Source organism: Stegostoma tigrinum, chromosome 10, assembly GCF_030684315.1.
Source record: "Stegostoma tigrinum isolate sSteTig4 chromosome 10, sSteTig4.hap1, whole genome shotgun sequence".
Lineage (NCBI taxonomy): Eukaryota > Metazoa > Chordata > Chondrichthyes > Orectolobiformes > Stegostomatidae > Stegostoma > Stegostoma tigrinum.
In genome coordinates, this window is record NC_081363.1 from 94149165 (window position 1) to 94174271 (window position 25107).

Here is a 25107-nt window from a genome sequence, read left to right on the forward strand (position 1 = left end):
GGGGTGTCACATTGGCAGTTTTCTAGATACTTCCCCAGAATCCAAAGATGAGGAAAACTACAACAGTACACCCACTATTCCTGGAGCTATCTCTTTTATCTGTCCCACCAATGCTTGTGCCAGCAGGAGTTGCCCCACAGCACTGATGTGACAGTCACTGCAAACACCATTATACAACAGTCTTGCACAGAAATTCTTTCAAAGTGCATCAAGGCCAATGTGGCCTTTGCACTGAAGCTTGCATTTTGCAAATGGCATGGGGTCAGTGATGCAAGTGAGTGGACGGGTGTCAGAGGCCATGTTTAATGGAGGCACCTTTCCCACATATTGCAAACAAACTGTTCCAATCCTGGCAGAGCCATTATTTGTTCAACCAGTTTCTCCATCAGCTGCCCCCCCGATAGAGATTTCCTGTGTGGTGCCAAGGTACCTGCCTTGCTCTCTAGGATTATGGCTGTCAATTGCCCCAGATACATGGTTCGTGGAGGTGAGCTCTCAACACAAATTGCTGATAGGAGTTTATATTGAGTGAAGCAGCACTAATTAGATATGAAGTATACTCCATCAGCCCAGAATTTGTCTTCTACTTCAAAAGAATGAAACAAAAGATTGCAATTTAAGTTTTTTTTAATTTGAAACAAATGTAAGAACATCGAAAACATTTACTGAACACTATTTTTAGAAACGAAACTTAGACAAAGAACTCAGATGATTTCCTCTTCTATCTGTGGCTGGTATTGTTGGCATAGCCTCGATGTTGAACCATTTTAGTTTTAAAGTGTTTACGTGTAAATGTCTAATTAGTGAATCCTATGTCGAGCACCAAGTGATTTACAGGAGGAGAAGGAAATAAAATACATACGACCTCTCAAAAATCAAGGCGGTGACCTCCCTAAAGCCCTTCCTCACCAGAGCTCATTGATTGAGATTGGGAAGGAGGCTCGAACATTGCCTGTGGAAGAAAGGAATGCCAGAAATGTTAAAGTGCTTGTTGTTCCTGGTGTTAATTTATACATAGTGCAACTGTGAATCTGACAGAGTCTCAAATATTGTTAAAAAATCCTGATATTTTGCTACTTTGAATGGATTTTTGTTTTGGATCCATTTGAAAAGTGAATATACATAATCAACACTGTCCTGCACGTGAGATGTGATTGCATGAAGATGAAAAGGTCAATGAATGAGTTTCAGAATAGGCTGTTAACCAATAAGACCCACTTGAAACAATGACAGGTCTGAGTAATGGAACATAAGCAGATAAACTAGGAACAACAAGTGTCTTACAGTGTTCATGTCTGAGATGATCTGGTCCCCTGTGCATCTTTTAAATACCTTTTATCCCCAAAATGGTTTGCACTTTACAAATATATATTCTCTTACACACACGCGCACATCTCACAATATAACCATTCAAAATAAATTCATTATAAAGCTGCGCACTAATTAAAGTTTCAAACAAGTGCAATACCACTGGCAATAATAAACAATGCTGTTATTTCTTGCAGTTGCAGTCAGTTAAAAACATTTCAGTGGGTTTTTAATCCAGAATTAGTTAAAACCACCGGAAACAAAAGGTTGGCTGGAGACTTTAAAGGCCGAGCCAAACAGTCCAGCTGAAGTACTCATCACCCCACCTAATGGTCTGGATAAATGGTTAGTTTGTTAGTTTCTTTTTCCCTGAGATGGTATGCACTTTACAGATATATCCTCTCATACACACACTCCCTCACTCTTACACTCTGACAGTTTCATTCACAGTCTCACACTTACACACACAACTTCTCACTCAGCCTGTTATAGTCACTCACACACACTCAGTCAGTCTGACTCACACTTCACACAGCCTCACTCACACTCAGTTTCACTCACAAATAATTGAGTCATTCACACACATGGACTGACTCACTTCCCACACACTCTCACACAGTCTCATTCACACTCAGTCTCAAACAGTATCACAAGCACAATTTCACACACTCTCACTCATACAGTGTCACGCTGACTTTGCAGTTTTACTCAGACAACCTCACAGTCTCACGCACACACATCAGTCTCATACACAGCCTCACTCTGACTTTTTCACTCACACATGGTCTCAGTCTCACACATACAGTCGCATACTGACTTTGCACAGTCTCATTCTCACTTCACACAGTCTCACACACGTACTTTGACTCCCTCCCCCACAGACACTCACATTGTGTCACACGCACAAACTCAGGCTCAATCACACACATGCTCAATCTTGACTCTCACTCACCAACTCAGTCTCACTCACACAGGCTGTCTCTGACACCTTAGTCAGTCTCATTTTGAGTGCGCAGTCTCACTCGCACGCAGCCTCACCCAGAGGTTCACACACACAGTATCACCTGGCTTCCCACAATTTCAGTCTCACACACATTGCCTCTCACACTCACATAGTCTCACTCATACACAATCTCACTGAGTTCACAGTCTCAGTCACACATGGTCTTGTTCAAACTCACTCAATTACACATGCTCTCTCACTCATACATTCTCACACAATCTTATTCAGAGTCCCACCCACACACAGCCCCACCCACACACAGCCCCACTCAGACTCTCTCACCTCACACACACACATTCTTAGTCACACTCTCACAAATGCATGGTCTCATTCACATACAAATCCCTAGTCTCTCTCTCTCTCAATCTAACTCTGACTCTCTCTCTCACAGTCTCACTCACACATATGGTCTCACTCACGCACATGCTTTCACTCACAGTCTCACTGACTTCATACAGTCCCACTCTCTCACAACGAAACTCTCAGTATCACTCACGCACAGTCTCATACTGACTGTCATTCAGTCTGACTCACACACGGTCTTGCTCTAACTTCACACAGTCTCACTCTTACACATCAGCTCACTCTGACTCGCACTCACACGGTCTCACTAATGCATACCGTCTCACTCTGACATTCCACAGTCTCACACACTCACTCACACACAGTTTCACTCACTCTCACTGACTTGGCGCTCACTCACACACATGGTTTGACTGGTACTCTCACAATCACACTCACATAATCTCACTCTCACACACTTGGTCTCACTCACGTAACCCGTATAATAATTTTATATTAAATTTCTGTAAAATTGAACATTAAGTTAAAAACAGTTAATGTCTCAAACAAGTGCAATATCACTGGCAGTAATAAACAACTCTATTATTTCTTGTAGTTACCCTTTGTTGAAGTCATATCAATGGCATTCTCTCCAAATTAGTTTAAACCACTGGAGAAATAAAAATATTGAAGGCAGGAATGGAGTGCTGAAAAGTTTAAAGGCTAAACCAAGCACTTCAGTTGAAGTATTCATCATCCTGCCATTGGCTGAACAAATGGCTGGTTTGCTTTTTAACCAAACAACCATTGAGGAACCCAGGCAACTTCAATCACAATTGGTGAACAAGATTGATACGTAAAAGATTATTTTTCTCATCCAACCAATTGATACATGACTGTGATGTTTATAGAAGACAGGTGGCAGGGTTCAATTCTCCAGCCTTCCAGAAAAAATAGCTGATGTGCAAGATGTTTGAAAAGGACAAACAAGCACTGGACTCAAAACTTAATGTTAAGCAATTGTCTGAAGTCAAGACACTCTATCCAAATTGTCCAATAATTTAAAGTAGAAAACTGCCAAAGTAATTTATTCATATATTGCAGGGTTTTTGATACTAAGCAGAGATTTTAGATCCAACAGAGTCCCATGAAACATTATGTTCCTTACAGCTAAAACTTGCATAGACATGAAGATCTTCTTTCCGTGAATCTCAGGATGAAGTCGTGATTCACTTTCTTGTTCATTGCGTAATACAGGATGGCATCGGCCGGAAGTATGAGCACTGAAAAAGCAGAGGGAGAGCACATTATTATTCACGTGTGTTTTCATCATATTAATTGTGCACAGGTCGAACTGCTTCCTGGGTACGGAAATATCAATGGCTGGGAGGAACAGAATGAATGTACTGCAAGGATTCAGAATGTATTACAAAACACAAGAGAAAATCTTGAGAGTTATACCATCCTTAGGTAAACTCAATAACTGAAAACCATTATATCTGAGACCCATTCTCAGGATGAGCATTGTTGGTCAAGACTAAAATCCATTTCAAACCCCTCACTGTCCAATGGCACATGCCTTCTTCATGGCAGTTTGTACAATTGAGTGGTTTTATTAGGCCATATATGAGGCTGTGAAGAGTCAGCATACAGTAGCCCAGGTAAAGATGTCAGATTTTCCCTACTACAGAACAATGCAAAACCCCAACTGATTCACGAATGACCCAGCAGCTACATGGTCACTTCTGCTGATACCAGCATCAAACACAAAAAGGTGCAGTGTGATCAATGCGAAAACACTGAGAAAAGCTATCCTCTCCTTCAGCATTACATTGGAATCTTGAAACTAACACCACTGAGGGCACCTGAATCAAACACAAGTTAGTGACACAGCCTATGACCATTTTCTGAGGGCAATGATGGACGCAGAATAAATTCCAGCTTTGTCAGTGAGGCTTGCATCCAGGGGATTGATTTTTCTTTACTTTGAAAACTGACAGGGATAGCATGCTGCAAAGGCATTGGGACACTTCATTTTCATAAGGCATTCTGCTTAACACAGCCTGGATGGCATGTTTCAAACCACAGCAGAATTAAACCCATGAGTCCTCGTTTCTACTTTTCACCAGGAAATGGAGGGGGGAGGGTTGATACAGATTAGCAACTTGGCAGCAGTGACCCCACCCATATTTCTGGTCTCTCAGCCACGGGCCAAAACAGGGGAAGAACAGATTAATTTCAGCAACAGAAAATAGTTATTTTGGAATAACCAGTTAAAATAAGAATGAACAAAGCAATGTGAGTAATTCAGGATTTAATGCCACAACCAACTCCTATGTGCATCCTTCACTCAATATTTGAGTAGCTTTGAAAAAGGGCTACTGGACTCGAAACACTAACCCTGATTTCTCTCTACAAGTGCTGTGACACCTGCTGTGCTTTTCCAGCAGTTTCTGATTTCCAGCATTTGCGGTTCTTTGTTCTTTTTTGGCTTTGGGGAATCAGATGGAATAATTTGTTTTTATTAGGTGCAGATATTAGTTGTTTATTGGCTTTATATTCCTCAGAGTTGAATCCTGCTGAACAGGGTTGGATATGTTCAATTGTACAAATTTAGATATGTTCAGCTTTTTGGTGAAATCAGAAGAAAATATCAATTCCCTTGCAGTGGTTATGCCATTCAGAATATGAGTTGCTGTTCTTGCAACCTTCGGGTGGCATCATTGTGGCACTGCAGGAGGCCCATGATGGACATGTCATGTAAAGAATGGGAGGGGGAGTTGAAATGCTTCGCAACTGAGAGGTGCAGTTGTTTACTGCGAACCGAGCGGAGGTGTTCTGCAAAGCGGTCCCCGAGCCTCCGCTTGGTTTCCCCAATGTAGAGGAAGCCACATCGGGTACATTGGATACAGTATACCACCCGAATCAATGTGGACTTCACCAGCTTCAAAATCTCCCCTTCCCCCACCGCATCCCAAAACCAGCCCAGTTCGTCCCCTCCCCTCACTGCATCCCAGAACCAGCCCAGCCTGTCTCTGCCTCCCTAACCTGTTCTTCCTCTCACCCATCCCTTCCTCCCACCACAAGCCACACCTCCATTTCCTACCTACTAACCTCATCCCACCTCCTTGACCTGTCCGTCTTCTCTGGACTGACCTATCCCCTCCCTACCTCCCTACCTATACTCTCCTCTCCACCTATCTTCTTTTCTCTCCATCTTCGGTCCACCTCCCCCCTCTCCCTATGTATTCCAGAACCATCACCCCATCCCCGTCTCTTATGAAGGTCTAGGCCCAAAACGTCAGCTCTTGTGCTCTTGAGATGCTGCTTGGCCTGCTGTGTTCATCCAGCTCCACACTTTATTATCTTGGATTCTCCAGCATCTGCAGTTCCCATTATCTCTAACTTAAATTGAAGCAATTTTCACTGCTCACCTTTATTTGATTCAATGATCTGTGCGAGATCAAAGTCCTGAGTACGCTCGGGTTCAAATTTGAGCACGGTCATGGCTTTGTTGAAAATTTCGGAAACCCGATCTTGATTAGTCACCTAATTAAAACAATATTCACTTTTCATTAATGCATTAGACACACACACACACACACACACACACACACACACGAAATACGTAAAGCCTCAATTTCCAAAGGGCTTATAAACATAGCTGTTTTCACCCAGAAGACTAATTGGAACATTACACCGAAATCTGTAAAAGGTACATTAATAAAATAATAACTGAAAGGACAGTTATTGTTAAACCTGCCGTCGATGCTCCATAACGCATAAACTGTGAACAGTAAAGGTTGGAATTTGATTGGAAACAGAGCCCAATGCTCAAGTTTACCCATACAGTCAGTTTGAAGCAAGTAACTCGTTACGAAACTCATAATTTAAATAAGCCAATTCCAACCCCTCCCACCCAAAACCCCCATACCATTTGCCTGCTTTTAACATTTATTGTCATTACAGCAAATGGCTCAATGTTGTTTATGAAGTCTGACGTTTCCTAATGCTGTGCTTATTCGTATAAAATGATTCATAAAATTGTTTTCACAGTTTGGGACATTTAGCAATTTGCGATTCAAAGACAGTGCAAAAAAAAACATTCAATCAATTGTAAACTGTGCAGGAATAATATTTGATAGGCAGGACATTGAAAAGACCAAGTTTTGGGCAATTGTCTGCTTTTGTTTAATTCTATGTTATATTTGGAGATTACTTTTCTCAGCTCAAGTTTGATCAATGACCTGGAAATTGAAATAAACTAGAAAATGTGCTGTTTCTTCTGGAGAACTGCAATGTTTTCTGGTTGAGTAGACTCATACTTAATTCTACTTTAATTGCGCTATAGTTCATGGCTAAAAAAAAGACTTTTGCCACGCAGTCAAAAGCAAAGACCGTAATAAATATATTAATGAACAACAAATCTGAAAAATATAACAGAAGTTGTGGAATTAACTTCCTGAGGAAATGGCAGATGTAGGCACAATTACAATGTTTAAAAGACATTTGGATAAGGACATAAATAGGAAAAGTTTGGAGGGATACTTTGTTCCGTATATCTCTACAATTCTGTAAGTGATCGAGTCAAAAATTACACAATTAGAGATTACATTAACTACATTCTTTTTCTGAAGAAGGGTCTAGGCCCGAAACATCAGCTTTCCTGCTCCTCTGATGCTGCTTGGCCTGCTGTGTTCATCCAGCTCTACACCTTGTTATTTTACATTAACTAACATCCCCTGAAGTGATCTTTCTTGAATAACCAATACCTTTCCCACTCAGTACACTCACACTGTAAATGATTAATCACTGATTTTAGTGATTAGTTGGTAATACACTGGATTTTCTATGTTCGATGAAGTGCCACACAAGTGTGCAAGCAAAATGGAAGCCTGTGGAATGAAATGGGCAGTGGCGGTATAGACACAAAATTGGGTCAGGATGAGAATACAGAATCATGAAGAACAGTCATTTGCTCAGGCTACTAAAGTAAATGGGGGAAACTGTCCTTCTGACACGATGTACCAAGGACAAAATCTAAGGTCATTGGTGGGGAGCAAAAGCAAAAAAAAATTCTGCTTTTTCCAACCACAATATCCGAATAGGTGGTTAAAGCAGATTAAATTACTTTCATAAGACGACTGAATAATTACATGGAGCAAAATTTGCAGGGCAGGGCTAAAAAGGGCAATGGCGGTGGTGGTGGGGGAAGTGGGTGGCAAATTTAGCTACTTATTATTGAGATTTAACACAGACACAATCAGCCAAAGTTTTTTTTTGCTTTGTAATAACATTCCACGATTCTCTAGTTGGCCTCTCATGACTGTGTTTGTTGGCAAAAATTTGTTGCACTTTCATCAGGAGACATTTTCATCATTTTGGTTGAGAATTTAGTTTTCTGTGTTTCATAGATGTCCAATTTAAATAGGCTGTTTGCCATTTGCTTATCCAAATTCTACCTCAGATCTTAGGCTAGTTCTGCCCCATCTCCAACTCACTTACAAGCTAACAAATATTCTCTTTACCAGAGTAAAGAGGCACTGTTTGTTTAACAATATTTAAGTACCAGAAGCAATTTCCCACACATTACCCTGACATCTGTGGAGCCACAGTCAAAGAGTATGACTGATCCTTTGAAGGAAAATAAATGATCAAACAAAACAATCGATGTGCCTTCCAATTTGGCCAACATTCCTACGGCTTTCCTGAACTCGCCAGCAGGTAATTATTCTATTTTGGATGGCACTCTTCTCTAACCTATTTTTGATGTGCTTTCTTCCATGCACCAGGCTTTTAAATTTCACATGAGCCAAAGTCAGGAAAGAAATATTCAATGGCTCTGCTAATATTACTCGATTAGTTGACAGATGGACCAAAGTGCCTGTGGTCAGCTAACTGAAGATCTGGTACCTCCTTGCTGATTTATTGTACAGTTAATGGTACACATTAATTTGTGATTTTTCCTCTTCAATCGTTATCAGCCAGTCCCCAAAATGGGGCAACAGAGTGCTGCACCTTGCCATGTACACTTAAAGGAGAAATGCAAGGAAAATGTGTTCAGGCCTAAAACCTAAACATTGCTAGTACATTACAAAACAGTATCAAAATGATGGTCAAAGCACTCCTATTGACCAAAAAAGACTTCAGCAATGTGGAAAATACACAATGAATATGACTGCATGGCAACAAATAATTGGGATAAAAATTCCTCTTGCGTTACTGGCAGAGAGCAATGGCAATTATTTGGACTGAGCATGACAAGAGCAAACAGTCCAGGGACTTACCAAAATCATTTTGAATTCTTGTGCTCTGTCCTGCTCTAATCTGACTCGGATGAGACAGCTTTTCTCATTCTGGTGGTTGTCCCTCCGACGTGTTGCACACCAGCAGATGCCCAAACCTGCACGCCTACGAGACTTGGCTATGTCGTAATTTGGTTTTGCTGGTGCACCACTGTTGGATAAACCTCCAGAGGAGGCAGGATCCACGGATTTTAATGACTGTGGAATAATTATTTTGTTTAAGAAGACGTTTGTCAATTGTTGCATATTAGAAACTTCCCCCTTTCCAGTTATATTTATTATTACACAAAATATGTTGTCCTGCTGCCCACAAAGGTGAAGGCATTCTGCGCAGGACAGCTTAATTGCAAGAACATGATGTTGTACATGAATTCTGGGTCGTTGCTGTCTTGTGAAATATTTTACTTGCAGTTCTTTCCTCTACCACTATAGAACACTTCTGAGGAATTATACTCCCGTTTGTGTTAACTAGCTGTTCAGTCAACATCAACAATTCAGTACTTAGCATGCCCATAAATTACTAATTAGTTTCCTTCAGCACTATAACATTGTGGTCATTTCACTTGACCGTGTAAACTGGTGCTTCAGTTCGAGGTTTGTCAGATAAACCCTTTGGGGTTTCAGTTTGCACTCAGTATGTGAACATGCCTACATAAATATTTATTTGAGATAATGGGAACTGCAGATGTTGGAGAATTCCAAGATAATAAAATGTGAGGCTGGATGAACACAGCAGGCCAAGCAGCATCTCAGGAGCACAAAAGCTGACGTTTCGGGCCTAGACCCTTCATCAGAGAGGATGAAGGGTCTAGGCCCGAAACGTCAGCTTTTGTGCTCCTGAGATGCTGCTTGGCCTGCTGTGTTCATCCAGCCTCACATTTTATTATCCATAAATATTTATTTGCCCACTTCACCCTGCTATGCACAGAAATCTTCAATCCAACTACACTGTTTGAAGTTAAAACACATTTATGAATTGCGGGTGACTGCGAATGAGCCAACCAGTGCATTGTGCAGGTCAGAATGTGTGCGGCACAGCACCACTGGCAGAAAGGAAGACAGACAGCAACAGCAAACCACATACAGCAGAGAACTAAAGAAACCAGAAGTGAAATCATCCAAGTCACTGCAGCTCTCAGTTTATGATTAATAGACAGGAAGTCACAACACTAAACAGGAGAATCCATAAAAAGGAAAAGGGTATTTTGAAACAAAAAAATACCACTCCAAAACACCCAAATGTGACCTAATAATACTTAGCCCAATTCTTAGATAAATACATTATGAAAATATCCCTGGGACAAGTCCTAGACATATTCTATAAACAATAACCATAACACAACTTTGATAATCTCCCAAGATACAATGGTCTTCAGCAGAGAACGCACTAACCAACAGCTCAAAGCCCAAATATTGATGAAAAACAAAACGTGCAGTCACGAGGACTCCATGCAGAGACTTGCATTACTTTGTTGCAATTGCTGGATCAAGACCTGTCCAACATACTCTAAATACTGTTTTTGTGGACTGGGCGCTTCAAGCTGCGACAGATGTACCCCATGCACTAAAATTTACTGTGTAGAAATTAAACATGCTGTGAATAATTAAACATGAAATATTTTGGCTATTAGTATAAAATCATATAAAATATCTAAGCAAATCAAAGCCAACAGCACAACTAAAAAAAAACCATAAAAATCAGCTCTCACTTGGTGAACGAATAATATCTTTTCTGGAATCAAATGCTTCAGTAACCAGCACAAAGGTTGAATTTTGATGGGAGCGGCACAGCTGTCTTGCCTTCGTTCTGAAAGCATGTGACCCAACTTTGGCAAGTGGGACCTGGGATGGAAAATTGCTGGCAGCAGCCAGTTATGAAGATGCTTGGTGGAACGGCATTCACATTAAGGATTTCAGTCTGGCTGAAACATCAAAATGGCTTGAAAAAAGTTAACTGGAAAACATGAGAATCAAACTTCCAGTGCCGAAGGTGATACAATAGGTTGTAAAGTTATACAGGAGTTTCTCTGGGCCTCATCCACACTGTCATGTGAATGTACAGACAATGTCAAGCAATGAAAGGTGGTCATGAATCAGTCACTTCAGGTGACTAAAACAGCACATGCCACATCTCGGAGATAGTAAAATGAGGAGTATATCTCTTGACCAGACTTTCTGTTGCTGATATTTTCAGACAATCTGTCCGAAAATCAACCAAACTATCCCAGAGGTCCAAAAGAACTTTAAATATAACTTATGATTCATGCAAAGTGAATTTCGGTAACATTTTGTAATTACTGTTACAATAAATACAATGTTTGAAGTTGGCCCAATACTGATGGTGCCACTGATTGAATTGACGATAATGCCAGGTGCTTGCTGCACATGGTCATCCGTAGCCTGAGGATGGGCTTCATAGTGAGCTTTGTTTTTCAAAGCAGGAATGTAAATTGATACATCAGGTACATTTTAAATAATTACTTTTGCCCACCAATTTATTAAGAAGCAAACTGTTATCAAACAATGTAATTATTACAAAGCCCACTCTGTCAAAACAAAAAATTAGTTTCAGTGATCTATAATCTGGTTCCTTCATCAACTCTGGTCCAGCAATGGCAAAGTGGTTTTTTTTCAGTTGGAGATTATTTTTGGTTGCATTATTAAAAATATACTGTGGCCATTTCGAGATGAGGGAATGATGTTTTTAGGCAACCATTGAAAGATACTTTAAAATGCTGACCAATTGTGTAGGGTTATTGTTAATTTTATGTTAGTAATAGGATTATGTATTTGAAAAGAAATTGGAAGGAAATGAAACATTTCTCAAAACTGGTACAATTTACATCTGGATTTGTAGATGCACCCACAATAGGAGCTCTTGGACATGTTGCGAAAATTGGTCACTCATCAAGTTTTTTGCATTTTCCTGCAATCATTGGCTTAGTGGTAGTATACTCTGCACTATTATATACCAATAAAACACATTTTGATGCAACACAACAGAATTGATTCATTGAGCAACTGGCTTTAACCTCATGGGTCAGAATTCATTGTTAAAACTTCGAAAGCAAGGAAAAGAAAGACAATAAATAATCTGGCAGCTCACTAGCATTAAACAGCAATTATAACGAGAGAAGATTTCACACACAACCCTTAACTGTTTTACCTGCACACTCCTACAATACCAGTTACACACTCGCTATCCTCACTTAAGTATTGTTGCATAAAGAACAAGTCAAGAAAATTCTCATTTGGACGAAGGGTGTAAGATGAGCAAGCAAACTGCAGGGATTTGATACCCAAAATTATTTCATACTCCTGAAAGAACACAAATAAATAATGAGCTGTTAAAGCAAGTTTAAACTGCTATAATTGTTCCTGCTAAATCCGAGTCCGTGGTATTTTGAACAGCATCAATAACTTTATTCAAAGTGCACAGTACATCATGTCACAAAAATATTTCTGCTTTGGAAATAAATGACACAAATGTGACTTTTCAAGGATAAATTTCTGTACAGATTATCCAGGATGGTTTTAGGACACTAATTCCCAAAATAGTGCTTCAAAGATGGATTATTTTAAAAAAAGATTCACTTAAGAACCATAAGCTGATTTAGGGTGAAGACAAGAAATGTTATGAAAGATCATTCATCCAAGCAAAAGGAAGTCTGCCAAGTATAAAATAAGTGGCTGATCTATAGTAACTGATACCAAGACAGACGGTGAAAATGTTGAGTTAATTTTTCAAGGTTGCACCACCATGAAATTGAATGGACCATGAGCAGCTCGAAGTTACTGGACTATTTTCTTTCAACCACAGTGGCTTCTTGGTTAAATCTTGTCATAATTTGACATGTAAAAAGGGGCAGACCTTTCTAAGTCAAACTCTGACAACATGTTACTGCCAAGTTGTAAAGTGCCAGCCAGTTTTCAACAGGTCAGTGAAAAGAAACACTTCATTACATCCACATCAGCCACGACAAATGGCGGGCCATTTGACAGATTACATTCCGAGCTGGTGAATTGGAGTCACACAGCGTTGGATGCCTATTTTGCCACCCAGCTGATTTTACATCACATGGCCCAGTTTGGCAAATTCAGCATCAGCTGCTTCTGATCGGAACCTATTCGATTCATAGGGACCTCAAGTTACGGCTCTGTAAGCAAGAATTCATTGTTTGCCATAAGGTCAAATTCCTCTCAAATTCATATTCTCAGGTTGCCTGCTGAATGTTGCAGTACAAGATGAAAATACAATCTGAGTGGGTTATCTCTGGGTGCTCTGGTTTCCTCCCAAGGTCCAAAGATGTGCAGGTTAGGTGGATTGCCCATGCTAAATTGCCCGTAGTGCCCAGGGATATTTAGCTTCAGTGAGTTAGACATGGGGAATGGGTCTGGGTGGGACCCTCTTCAGAGTGGCCCTATGAACTTGTTGGGCTGCATGGCCTGTTTCCACACTATAGGGATTTGATGATACCCTCAACAGTAGCCATGACAACAGGGATGTTTGAGAATTTGGTATTACCAAATTCAGAAATATGGAGTAAAACATACTGCCCAGTCAGTGAGAATCCAAACAGGTGCACTCCCTCAATTTCTGACATCCCATGACGAAATGATGCCTTTCATATAAAGGAAAATACTAATATGGAGAGATTGTTTATCCAGTGTCTTCAATAATGAAATAGCTTCCATGACACTGAGATTTTTTGAACAACATCTTCATTCACATAACGCCTAGCATATCCTGTACATGGCTGTGACTGTTCAAAGGTAAACTGCAGCACATTAGCAGCGCAAAAGCAGGCTATTTGACTGAACTGCTCCATGCTGATCTATACACCTCTCCCACCTTGTTTCAAACTCTAAATATGCCGTAGTGTCCTTTCTGACATCTAACTTTCTCTCAAATACATCTGTGCTCATCCTCTCAATGAGTCCTGGTAGCAGCAGCTTCTGCAATCTGGCTGCTCTGAGCAACAAAGCATCTCCTTAATTCTTTATTGGATTTATTAGTGACCATATACATTTAGGATGCAGTTGGGAACTCCCCCTACACCCCCCTCAAGCAAACAAAGCAGCACAAGATTGAAAAGCATGCTTTTCCCCTTTCATACAATTCCAAACATTTTGTACAGTGCAATTTTCAGTACTAACTTTTTGTCTCATGTCAAAGTTGATCAAGCCATTCTGTAAGAGATAGACAAGGACAAAGAAAATTAATTCAAATGTACAAAGGTCAAACAGTACTACAAGATCATGAAATTTAAAAGATCAGAAGTGAAATACAAGCTCTGTAAACTTGGTTCCATTTTAGTATATCGTCAAAGGCCAATCACAAATGATCTGTCATACCACCAGGTGATATCTTGGACACTACATAGAGCCCTTTGCTCCAGTCAAGTAGATCAGTACCAAGCTGAAAACATTCTCAGCTGTTCAACTGCTCAACAGGCAGTGACATCCAGGTAACCAATTTACTTGTACAGAATAAAAATGATGTGCAATTTATCCAACCTTTTGAAAAACTAAACCCATATTCAATTAACTGCAAAGTGATTTGCATGTTCCTTTGTTTACAAATTGTTTGATTCACAGCACAAAGCATCAAATTATTCTGATTGGGATTATTAATCAAACTCATTCATTTTTTTTATTGCTTTGATTCTCATCTACAAGCAGCTTGCAATGAAACCATAATAATAGCGCTCATCAGCAAATAAGGAATCCAAATCTTGTAAGAGAGACTTACTGAATGGTAATTCGGGAAAGCCGAATCCAGCGCTGAAAATTCTGTTAAGAAAGTTCCCAGGTACGGCACAATTCCCTGAATGATATCCTTGAAAAAGAGAGGTGAATTTGTTTAATCCATTGTGAACTCATTGTCCTATTTCTCAACATTACTACTCCATGTCTTATTTATTCCCTTGATCATACAACTAAATCTATTTAGAATCAAAATTTAGGACTCAAAATTTTAGACAGTTATACAGTGGAATGCAAAGTTAGATCTATAAAGGCCAGGCAAGTTCAACGTTTGATCCATCATCTGTGAACTGGAAACCAAACTCAATATTTGTGTAACCTCATCATTTGGAGATTGGAAATTTTCTACGCAATGTGCAATTTCGCTTGAAGATAAAAACAATTTACCTCACCAGATCTCCAAAACTTTTTCTCAACAAGTTTAAACGTCATTTTTTTCTAAACTCAAGAATATAATTCTTCTCAATGTCTTTTCATAGGACACCTCTCTTACCCAAAGAAATAATTTAATGGTCTCAGATAGTGGGTTGGTTCAGAACCTAAGTGCCTAGGAGATACTTCGAATTGGCAAATTGGAGCCAAAATTGGGTTTGTGGCAGGAAGTAAATGTGATTTTTGAAGGGCTTTTCGGCAACTTGATGCTTTCATCCAGCAGCATACCACAGGACACAGTAATAGTTCTTACTGTGCGTACATTAATGTTGAAGACATGAAAGCTCCAAGTATGAACAGCCGATTCACAGATGACACAAGAATTGGACGGTTGTAAACAGCAAAAAGCCTTAGTCTCTCGGGTTACACATATGGGCTGGTTAGAAGGCCTGAACAGAGGCAAATAGAATTCAATCCAGAAAAGTGTGAGGTGAAGCATTTTGGGGGTCTAATAAGTCAGGAGAATATATGTTCAATGAGATAATAAGGTGTGGAGCTGGATGAACACAGCAGGCCAGGCAGCTTCAGAGGAGCAGGAAAGTTGATGTTTTGGGTCTGGATGACAGAGGATCAGAAGGACCTTGGTGTGTGCATAAACATATTCTTGAAGGCAGGAGGACCTGTGGATAAGTTGGTAAAATATTGGATACTTGCCTGAATATAACAGCAAAGGGGTAATGATGGAACTGTTAATAACATTAGTTGAGCCACAGCTGGAACAATGTGTGCCTCGAAACTAAGGCATTTTGCTACTTACTACCGCTCCAATTCTTGTGTCATCTGTGAACCTGCTGTTCATACTTGAAGCTTTTGTGTCTTGAACATTAATGTACTCACAGCAAGAACTATTGCGGTGCCCTGCACCACTGCCAAAGCACATTTGTGTAAGATGCTGAAAGATTAGCAAACCATGCACTGTAATTCACTGCATAATCTGGGAGAAAGCTTTATGGAAGTTATACAACTGTCCAATCATGAACTCACATTTTCCCCTGTATACTTACAGAATTTTGCACCACAAAAACACTCATCATGCAGAGCACACATTTTTGATTATAAAAGCAAACCTACTTTTAGATTCAATCTAGATCAGAAAAATATGTTGAAATTCTGTACAGTGCACCAATCACAACACACAATAAACAAAGTGTGACAGCAGGGCAGTAGAAATTCTGGGGCAAACATCTGGAAAGCAATGTAAAAAGATAGTTCACTGCAACTAGAACATTGAGCAGTTTGAAAAATGGAGTGTCTGTCAAACTGACAACATGCTAGCATGATTACTGCATTTCTCCCCCTTCAAATACCAGCTTAAAAGTGTTTCAATTCCATCTAAGAATGATTTAGAGAATAAGAAAACGTTGACTATTTTCTGAGCTGGACAACTAGTTTGGTAAAGTGGCACCAAAATATTTATATCTGACCAATTATTTTGTTATTTTGTCAAATTCAGGAGCAAAATGAGTGGACAAAGAGCATGATAAAAGGAGTGAGGAGGAATGGCTGGAAACTTGTCAGTTTTCGTCCAAGCTAGTTGAAACTAGATAGTTGATGTCTGAATTACTGAACAAACAAAGAGATATGAATATCTCTCCATTCCTACGCAGCAAATAGTTCTTACTGCAGAGAACAATAAAAGGAAGACATGGTAATTGAGTAAAAACACTTATGGGAACCAGTTAAATCTCTTAATGTTTTGCCTTGGCTTTTATTAATTACAAGGCCCTTGAAGTGTACAAAGCAAAAGAAAAAGAAATTGGCACATATCGCACTTTAGACATTGCTTCAGTTCAAATTTCCAAGATAATGAACACTGAGAAAGATAATCTATGAAGGCTGCATCACTGCATCATAGACATTGCTTCAGTTCAAATTTCCAAGATAATGAACACTGAGAAAGATAATCTATGAAGGCTGCATCACTGCAGTATAACCAAATTAGATGTCGATTAAAATGTTAACTGCAATATCATCAGCAATTTTAAGAATCATGACAAAACAATCTTGGAAGACTTGAGCCAAGCCAGACCACCTGGACTGCAATACATATACTCCTGTTGCAGTATTGATTGACAGAATCTGTATGCATTCAGTCACCAACTGAGTTCATTGCAGATATTTTACTAGAAACTATTGATCATGCCCTGCATATAGTCACACTGGGCCAAGTGCAACACCTTACCTCCATTAGCAGCTCTCTACTTGCTATAAAGTTATCTTCTTCATTGTTTGAAAGGTCTTCAAATGTTATCTTACTGCTCCTAGTCAAGAGAATGAGACAAATTACTCTTGACAGAATAGAGTCAAGATAACAAACAGCTGATACGGAATCTGACAAATAAGCAAGTAATACAAACAGTGAATGGCAGTGAAGCATTTTTACAGTAAGTATAGTTATTTCAACGAAATTGTTCAGAAATGTTTTGGCAATCTCTGGGGCAGGTAGAACTTGAACCCTGATTGTTGAAACCCAGGGATGGGGATACTGCCATTGTGCCGCAAAAGCTCTTGAGTGCAGTAGTTTTGGTGAATCTCATTGCAGCAAGAGAGACTTCATTCCCAAGCCGCCTACAAAAAAAACAACCATGATCAAATGGTCTGAGGCACACGAACATAAACTACAGGTGTGCACTTCAAAGTGTTATAGAGTGCTTTCTTGGGAGATTAAAATAATTGTTGTCTTTGTATTTTAGTATCCCACACAAACCTCTGGCTTATATCACCCCATCACAGCATATCCACAGGAAACTGTGTTATGTTACATCCAACAGCAGATCAGTTTTGGAACACGATAGTTAAATATTTCAAGTTGCCAAACAGTTTTCTTTTTCCACTTAAACAAATTAACTCTTCGCTCCTTCGTGAAAGAATGAAAGATTCTACCAATTGGCCAATTGTTAGGATTGCACTGTAGTGCCTCTGGTAATCCTGTTCATGCACCGAGCGTGTGAAGATCACTTGTGCAAGTAAACCTGGAGGTCAAACCTGCAATTTCCTACCTCATATTTATTAAATAAAAATTACATGGCTCTTTCTGAACAATGACTTACTTTGACACGGCTGCCCAAGTCTTCTTCAAATTGAACACACTATTCGATTGCAATGCAGTGGTAATTGCATGCACTGACGAGAAATTCTGCAAAATCCTACATTCCTGTCAGAGAAAAAAAGCCGTGAGTTCTGTGGAAAAAGCAGTGACTCCCCATTACCCAACACTTCAGACTTTTTAAAAAGGTTCTATCAGAAAAATGTTAGCTGAGAAAATAACAGCATTAACAAACAAACTTTTTGAGGGAAAGAATTCCATGATTCTTGGCAACTCAAACCTTGATATTCGTTTTGTATCCCTCTGAGACAACCTTTTCAGTTCACTTGCTGCCAGCCTGTGACTGATTAGATATGATTACTGACACCAAAGGAGAGCTTAAAATGCGTAGGATTGAGACATGGACATCTGAGTGGTAGAAGTGGCGAAGGTAGGGGGCTGGAGGCGGGGTAATCATCTTTGTTATATCCATCACATTTAGCTCATAAATGAATGATAGGTTGTATTATCTGACAGAATAGGAGGGCAGGACCAGTCACGTGAGATACTCATTCGAGGGAAAACAGAAAAATCAGGAAATTGGGTCTACTTTTATGAATCACTACGTTATTGATACTGAGTTAACTAACCTTACCTAGATTAGCAGCTGAATGTCCTTCATCTGTTTCCACCACCACCCCCCAATCTGTTGGAGGTAGGGAGAAAACTGGATCAAATCAAACCTCCCAAATGTGTACTTTGGGGTGTGGTGGAGACGAGGAGGAAACCTGCGAGTGTTTGTTATCAGGTCTCAAAGCCACTTCTGCTTGGGGAGGAAGGCCAGGGAGGGGCAGGGTGATCACACCATTTGGGATTTCTTTGGAGGTGCGTCAATTGGCATAATCATAAGTGCCTTATCTGATTAAGGCCAGCAGGTAGGTTCTCCAGCCCAGAGTCTTTCGGCTTCAGGGAAATAAAGCTGCTGCAGTAAAATGGAAGTAAAGGAGGGCACTTCAACATGGAAGCCACTCCTTGCCAACTATTGTAAAAACTCAAAATCAGAACTAGAAAAGTCAGCCAAGTGATCAAAGTAAGGTGGTGATTCCTCTTCAGAAGAGCCTCTGATAGCACCAGTGTATATGTCAGCAACTCTTTCATCCATGTCTACTACTGGGAGTCAGCCTACATTCGGCTGAACTGCTCCATATTGTAAAACTGGAGACAGACTTTCAAATCCCCATCAAGGTCCCATTAGTGCCTCAAGACTCTTAACGAGTCAAAACTGATGCAGGCAGTGTTGCCAAGACCCAAACCAGACTTCTCTAAATTAGCTGGCAACAGAATTATTGTGAACTTTCATTCCAAACCTTACTAATGAATGAATATTTTGTTGTCACGTGTATACGGGAAAATACATTGAAAGTACAGTTTTGTTGCAAAATCCAGTGCAATTTTGGATTATAAAATCAGTAAGAATCAATTACTTCCTTTACTTAATTAGTTAATTACTCGGTTCCTATCCTGATCCTTTCCAAATGTACAAGTGGGAATGCCACATGTTGGCGACAAGTACAAACCTGGTATCAGATCTGACAGCCCTTCCTCACTCTTTTCCCGATTGCTGACTAACATGCTGAGACAAATTCCTTTGGCAAACACATAGGAAACAGACAACCAGGCAAGTTACTGGAGGGCCATCATGTGGGCACACAGAATGCAGAACATTGGGAATAAAATGTGCACTGTTTCGTAAACTGACTACAGCTTGGAAGGGAGGCAAATAACACTATGTAATGCCCAATAACTAACTTCATTTTTGAAGGGCCAGTAAAAATCTGAAATCAGTTTGCCTTTTCTTTCCACATAAATATTTTTGATTAGAAAAAAATACATTAATATTTCAATGCAACTGTAAACTGAGGCAAGAACTATTAGCAGCCAGCACTACAGAAATTATGAATGCTAGGATTTTCCATGAAGCATTCAACTCTTATTCAGAAAAGTATTCTGCTTGCCAATTCAAGATGCTTTCAAACCTTGGACATATCAACACATAGTGTTAATGGCTTGCTCTCTTCCACCATGGTTGTTTCATGCACTGTGGACTTTAACATGTCACAAAGGCTAAAAACCAATAAAGAATAGTGTACCTGGGCAACATCAATCCATTTCTCTATGATTTTAGCCCTCTGCCGTGGTTTCAGCTGTTGAGGTCTTAATATGGTGCTGGTGACACATTTTGTAACATTATTGAACTGTGTAATGGTGGCCTGGACGGTTGATACCAGATGCTGTTTTTCTTCCTTCCCTCGTTGAGACCAGATGGACCCTAAACATTGGCTGGGCACAAGTTTCCGAAAAAGATCCTGATCAAAAATAAAAAGGAAACAAAGGTTAAAGGTGTCAGTCGTGCCATGTTTTTAGCAATGAACGACAAACAAGATTTGTCCGTCCATGGGTACATTCGTCCTGCTAGTTTGCAATTGTACATTAAAACTGCATGCTATATTGTCAACGACTGGCTACATAATACTCACATTGATGCACAAGGGCACATAGGCTATTCAGACAGATCAAAACCCTCGAATTTTCAGTCATCTGCTTCCTATTTGTAGGTTAGATTTAAAATCATGGTTATCTCCACCCAACTCCGACTGTTGGCTCCACGCACACCATCAATGCATGGCTCTGCTGGCAATAGTCACTGCTACAGATGCTCAACCCTGGTGGCCCACAGGCTAGACAGGCTGGGCATCAGTATAGCGGCCCTGCATCATGTCTACTTCTCGCACCAAGGCAGGTTGACAGACACAATGGCAGCCCGGCCCTCTGTTGGTTCAACAGATCTCAATGTCAACACTTCCCCACTGTTGGTTTCATGCTGAACACGAATACTGCCAAACGTCCAAGCTTGTCAACTGGCCATTCAGATTGCATAATGTCCTTCTGTCTCCCTCTTCAAGATGAGCAACTCTCATCAACAATTATGCCCCAACAGTGAAAGTTAACACAACCGGCAAATAGGTCCTTCAGATCCCCGTAAACTCATTCAGAATGGAGAAATTTGTCAGTCTCGTCACTTTCAAAGCCAGAGTTGGCTGTGACAGATTGGAATAGAATGGAATGCTCAGAAACCATCGAGTGGGAAACTGTTGCATGTTCATGCAAGCATGGTGGGCTCTCACTTTTAACAGTCTGATCACGTCACAATGATGTCATCGATCATTTCCGGCAAGGAATAGCTTAGGCTAACCCTGCTGCCTCGACAGTAAACTACATAATAAAACTCCTGCTGTTTAATGCTTCAGCCCCCTGGACCTGTGCGGTAAAGGAAAAAAAAAGAACTGGCAATGAGGATCAAAAAAACCGCTTTGAGATTCATCAGGTCAAACCACTGATTTGAAAAAAGACTCACAGCCCTCACTGCAGATCTCTATGATTCAACAAAAGAAAAGCAGCTACATTCCTCGACAGACACCCAACGAGGTTGCTTCCCACCAAAAATGGCTGCTGTCATCATTATGTCACATGATTAGACTCTAAGTGCCAGTCGGTATATACATACACATATGCAACAGAAACTGCAGTGAAAACAGACAGTTGCCTTTGGAACTCTGTGCAGAAAAGCAGCTGCCCCTTAACAAACTGAGATAACAAAGTGTGGAGTTGGAGGAACACAGCAGGCCAAGCAGCATCTTAGGAGCAACTGTGCTCACCCAGCTCTGCACTTTGTTATCTCGGGTTCTTCAGCATCTGCAGTTCCCATTACCTCTTATCCCATAACCAAAACCTACTTTTGACAAAGTGGTCACTTCCAGATGAGATCGCTGCACCCCTGTTCTGAACACTAACATATGCTTGGGATTTTTGAGACCTAGAGGACTACTTACATTCTAGAGTCACACCCAATGCTGACATACAGACCACTGAACTTCCACTTCAAGCCTCAGCCTATGACCAGACTTTGACATAACTCAAATTTTGATTCAGCAACTACGAGTCTCATTTTTTAGAGGTAGACATCAAGCCACCTTGCAGACGAGACTGGAATACCCCGTGGCTGCTTCCACTCCAGAAGATTCTGGGAAAACAACAAAATTGCCATACTGGATACTTCAAACAAAATCAGTGGACTCTTGAAGAAACAGTGACGGTTATGATGAAACAATTAAACTTTTACCCTGAAATACTATTCATTTTGTAAAGGTTCAACACTAAGTTACAAAGGATTTTCAGTGCTCTCTCAGGTCACTTATTTCACATGACGTTCATTCAAAACAAATGACAAGTGCTGAAGTTTTAGTTGGCAGGTATTTCAAGCGAGATACTGAAGTTACACGTCAAGCAACACATTTTAACATCTTGGAAGACTGCATTTTGAAGAGAATTCAGTTATAACGACTGCTGGAGCAGTAATAGCATTAAACAATACAGAGAGATTCAGATGCCTACTGCTGACTGAAATATCTTATTCAGAATGACTGGGCCCCAGATTCCTGTTTACTCACAGCATACATAAAAGTCAGCTGCTCTGCAATGAAGCGTGATGGGTAGGACAGGAGCTTTTCGTCAACTTGTTCAATGGTTTGGTCATGTTCTTCTCCAATACAGAATCTAACTCTTCTACGGTAGCCTTCTGTGCAAGTGAAGATAGACATTTATTTTGTGCCCAAAGTTCACATTGCTCTAAAATATCTCACCAACTTGTGACTAGAAGTCATGCATTGGTTTACAATAGTTATCTAATATTCATACTTCTAAATCTAGATTTGGTGAAATTAATATGATATTGCACTGAAATCCTCTTGTTGGGAGCATCTCAATTGCAAAAGAAATTGTATTTAATGACAGATTCCCATCCCAATTTCTAGCTTTAGGAAATCTTCCGAATCACAATCTACTGTTTCACAATAACTTGCAAACTTATTACATCAGATTACAAAATAAAATGTCATTGATGACAACAGTTCAAAACGAAATTGTCCAGAAAGTCGCATGACATGCTGCTGGGTCTTATCAGACCATATTAGAGTATCAATTCTATGCAGAATTTGGTTTTGTACATCATGTAGTACAGGGGTAATCACTCAGCAATAATTTTAATTAACTTCGTTTACCCAAAAATTTGGAAGTAATTTTGAAGCTTGTCAAAGGAAACCAAAATGAACTAAATCCTGAGACAGAAGGCCAAGCCGCACACAAACTTGTAGGGAGGCACCCTGAATTAAAACCACATTTTTGCAACATAATTATAAATCTTACTGAACATCTCTTTCTCCGCTGTTTCCTCCGCCAAAAACCGACTCAGGAGTTTCTGGGCCCGATGTTCAGCATCTGACCCCGGCACTGTCTGGTTCAAGTAGGAAAGTACCTTCCGGAGACAAGAGTAAGTTGGAACTTGACGAAAGTCTTCGGTAGACTCCTCCAGCCAGATTTCGAGAATTTCAGGTATAGCACTGGAAATAAAGTCAGAGTTTATATCTGTTCATCGGGGAAGCAAAACATGTGGGAAAAAAGCTTCTAATTCTACAAATGTAAATGCAATAGATTAAAGTTGGAATATGGGGTCATTGTGCTCGCACAGGAGATGAGCTGCAATCTTGACCTGCTGCAGTGCACATGGCAATGGTGATCCTGCTGTGCCATCAGAGGGGGGCTGTGTGGCACTTTGACCCAATGATGAAGAAATGACTGTCCAAGTTCGAATTACGCTGGCCATGGACGGAAACTGCAAGTTGGCCATGTTTCCAAGTTTTCTTCTATGTAGATTGCACAAGTAAGCTTAAGGCTCACGTAAATTGGATCCAGCTGAGGATGAATAATGAAATACTCCAACATAGTCAGCTTTCAATTCACTTATTTTAACTGCCTGGCTAATACTGAGAGGCCACGTAGCATTATTTCACAGGTAAATCAATGGTTACTTTTTTGCAACAAGACGTCAGCTGCACAGAGAAGTCATCACACCACTGATATCGAACCCTTTGCACAGAAAAACTCCCCAGGGCACTTCACAGCAGATTAACCATACAAAAACTGACAAAGGAGGAGATATTCAAACAGGTGTCCAAACATTTGGTCATAGTGACTCTTCATGAGTTTCTTAAAGGCGAGAGATGGTGATGTCTAGAGGAAGAAACTATACATCTGCAGGAAGTAGCACTAACGGTGGTGGGCTGATGATAAAAATAAGAAGTACACAGCACACTGGACGTGACAGAACAAAAATGTACCAGGCAAAGTTTGGGACCTAAAATAATTCCAGACAAAAGCAAACTAAGAACATGAAAGGATGTGAACACAAGAATTGAATTTTTTTTTTGAAAAAAAATCTAAAGTTCAGACATTGGTCAACCGAGAGACAACGTGGGCCAGCAAACATCAGAATGATGAGTCTTGTTGTGAATTGGGAGATGGACTGAGTTGCAGCTATGGTCAATGATGCAATAGGCAGAAGAAACCTTTGACGTTCCAAAGACTCCAAAAAGTAAACATTTGTTTGATTAGCATCCCCAATTTATGGGGAATATTTCACACTGAAAGTGCTGTTCTAGCTTTTAATTTGGAATTTCCTGTTCTGCAGCCCTACACTGAAACAGGTGATCACTTATTTGAGTCCGTTCATAATAGATCATGACAGCACAGAAATTATATGATGTGAAACATTACACACAGACATTGGGGCTTGACTCAGACTTTACCAGCTCCATTCCTGTTAAACAGTGGTTGGTGTAGCAAGTGCTAGGCAGCCATAGTGCCATATGCAGCAAAAGCCTCTTGTTGTTTGAGAAAGATATACGACTTAGAAATAGTTTACACTGGAGGGACTATTTTGACTTCATCTGCTTTCAGGTCAGTTGGCATAGGTCGTACTCTTTTGCAATGATTCAAAAACACAGCTGGCCCACACTGCTAAGGTGCTGAATGATATTAACTAGTGAACATGGCAAATTATGAAATGAAGTGACTCATTTTTGGAAATGTCA

General features: G+C 40.2%; 1 protein-coding gene across 1 annotated transcript; it reads right to left on the reverse strand.

The window, feature by feature from the left end:
- Positions 1-671: 671 nt before the first annotated feature.
- On the reverse strand, positions 672-23513 carry LOC132210098 (ral guanine nucleotide dissociation stimulator-like 1). Its single transcript, XM_059649452.1, has 11 exons — positions 23384-23513; positions 22630-22757; positions 20272-20487; positions 18147-18250; positions 17279-17357; positions 14651-14737; positions 14056-14088; positions 8881-9096; positions 6028-6142; positions 3762-3876; positions 672-952 (listed from the first exon to the last, which is right to left on the reverse strand). Exons 1-10 carry the CDS (start codon positions 23388-23390, stop codon positions 3764-3766), a joined length of 1098 nt encoding a protein of 365 aa, XP_059505435.1. The 5' UTR covers positions 23391-23513; the 3' UTR covers positions 672-952; positions 3762-3763.
- Between the last annotated feature and the right edge of the window lie 1594 nt (positions 23514-25107).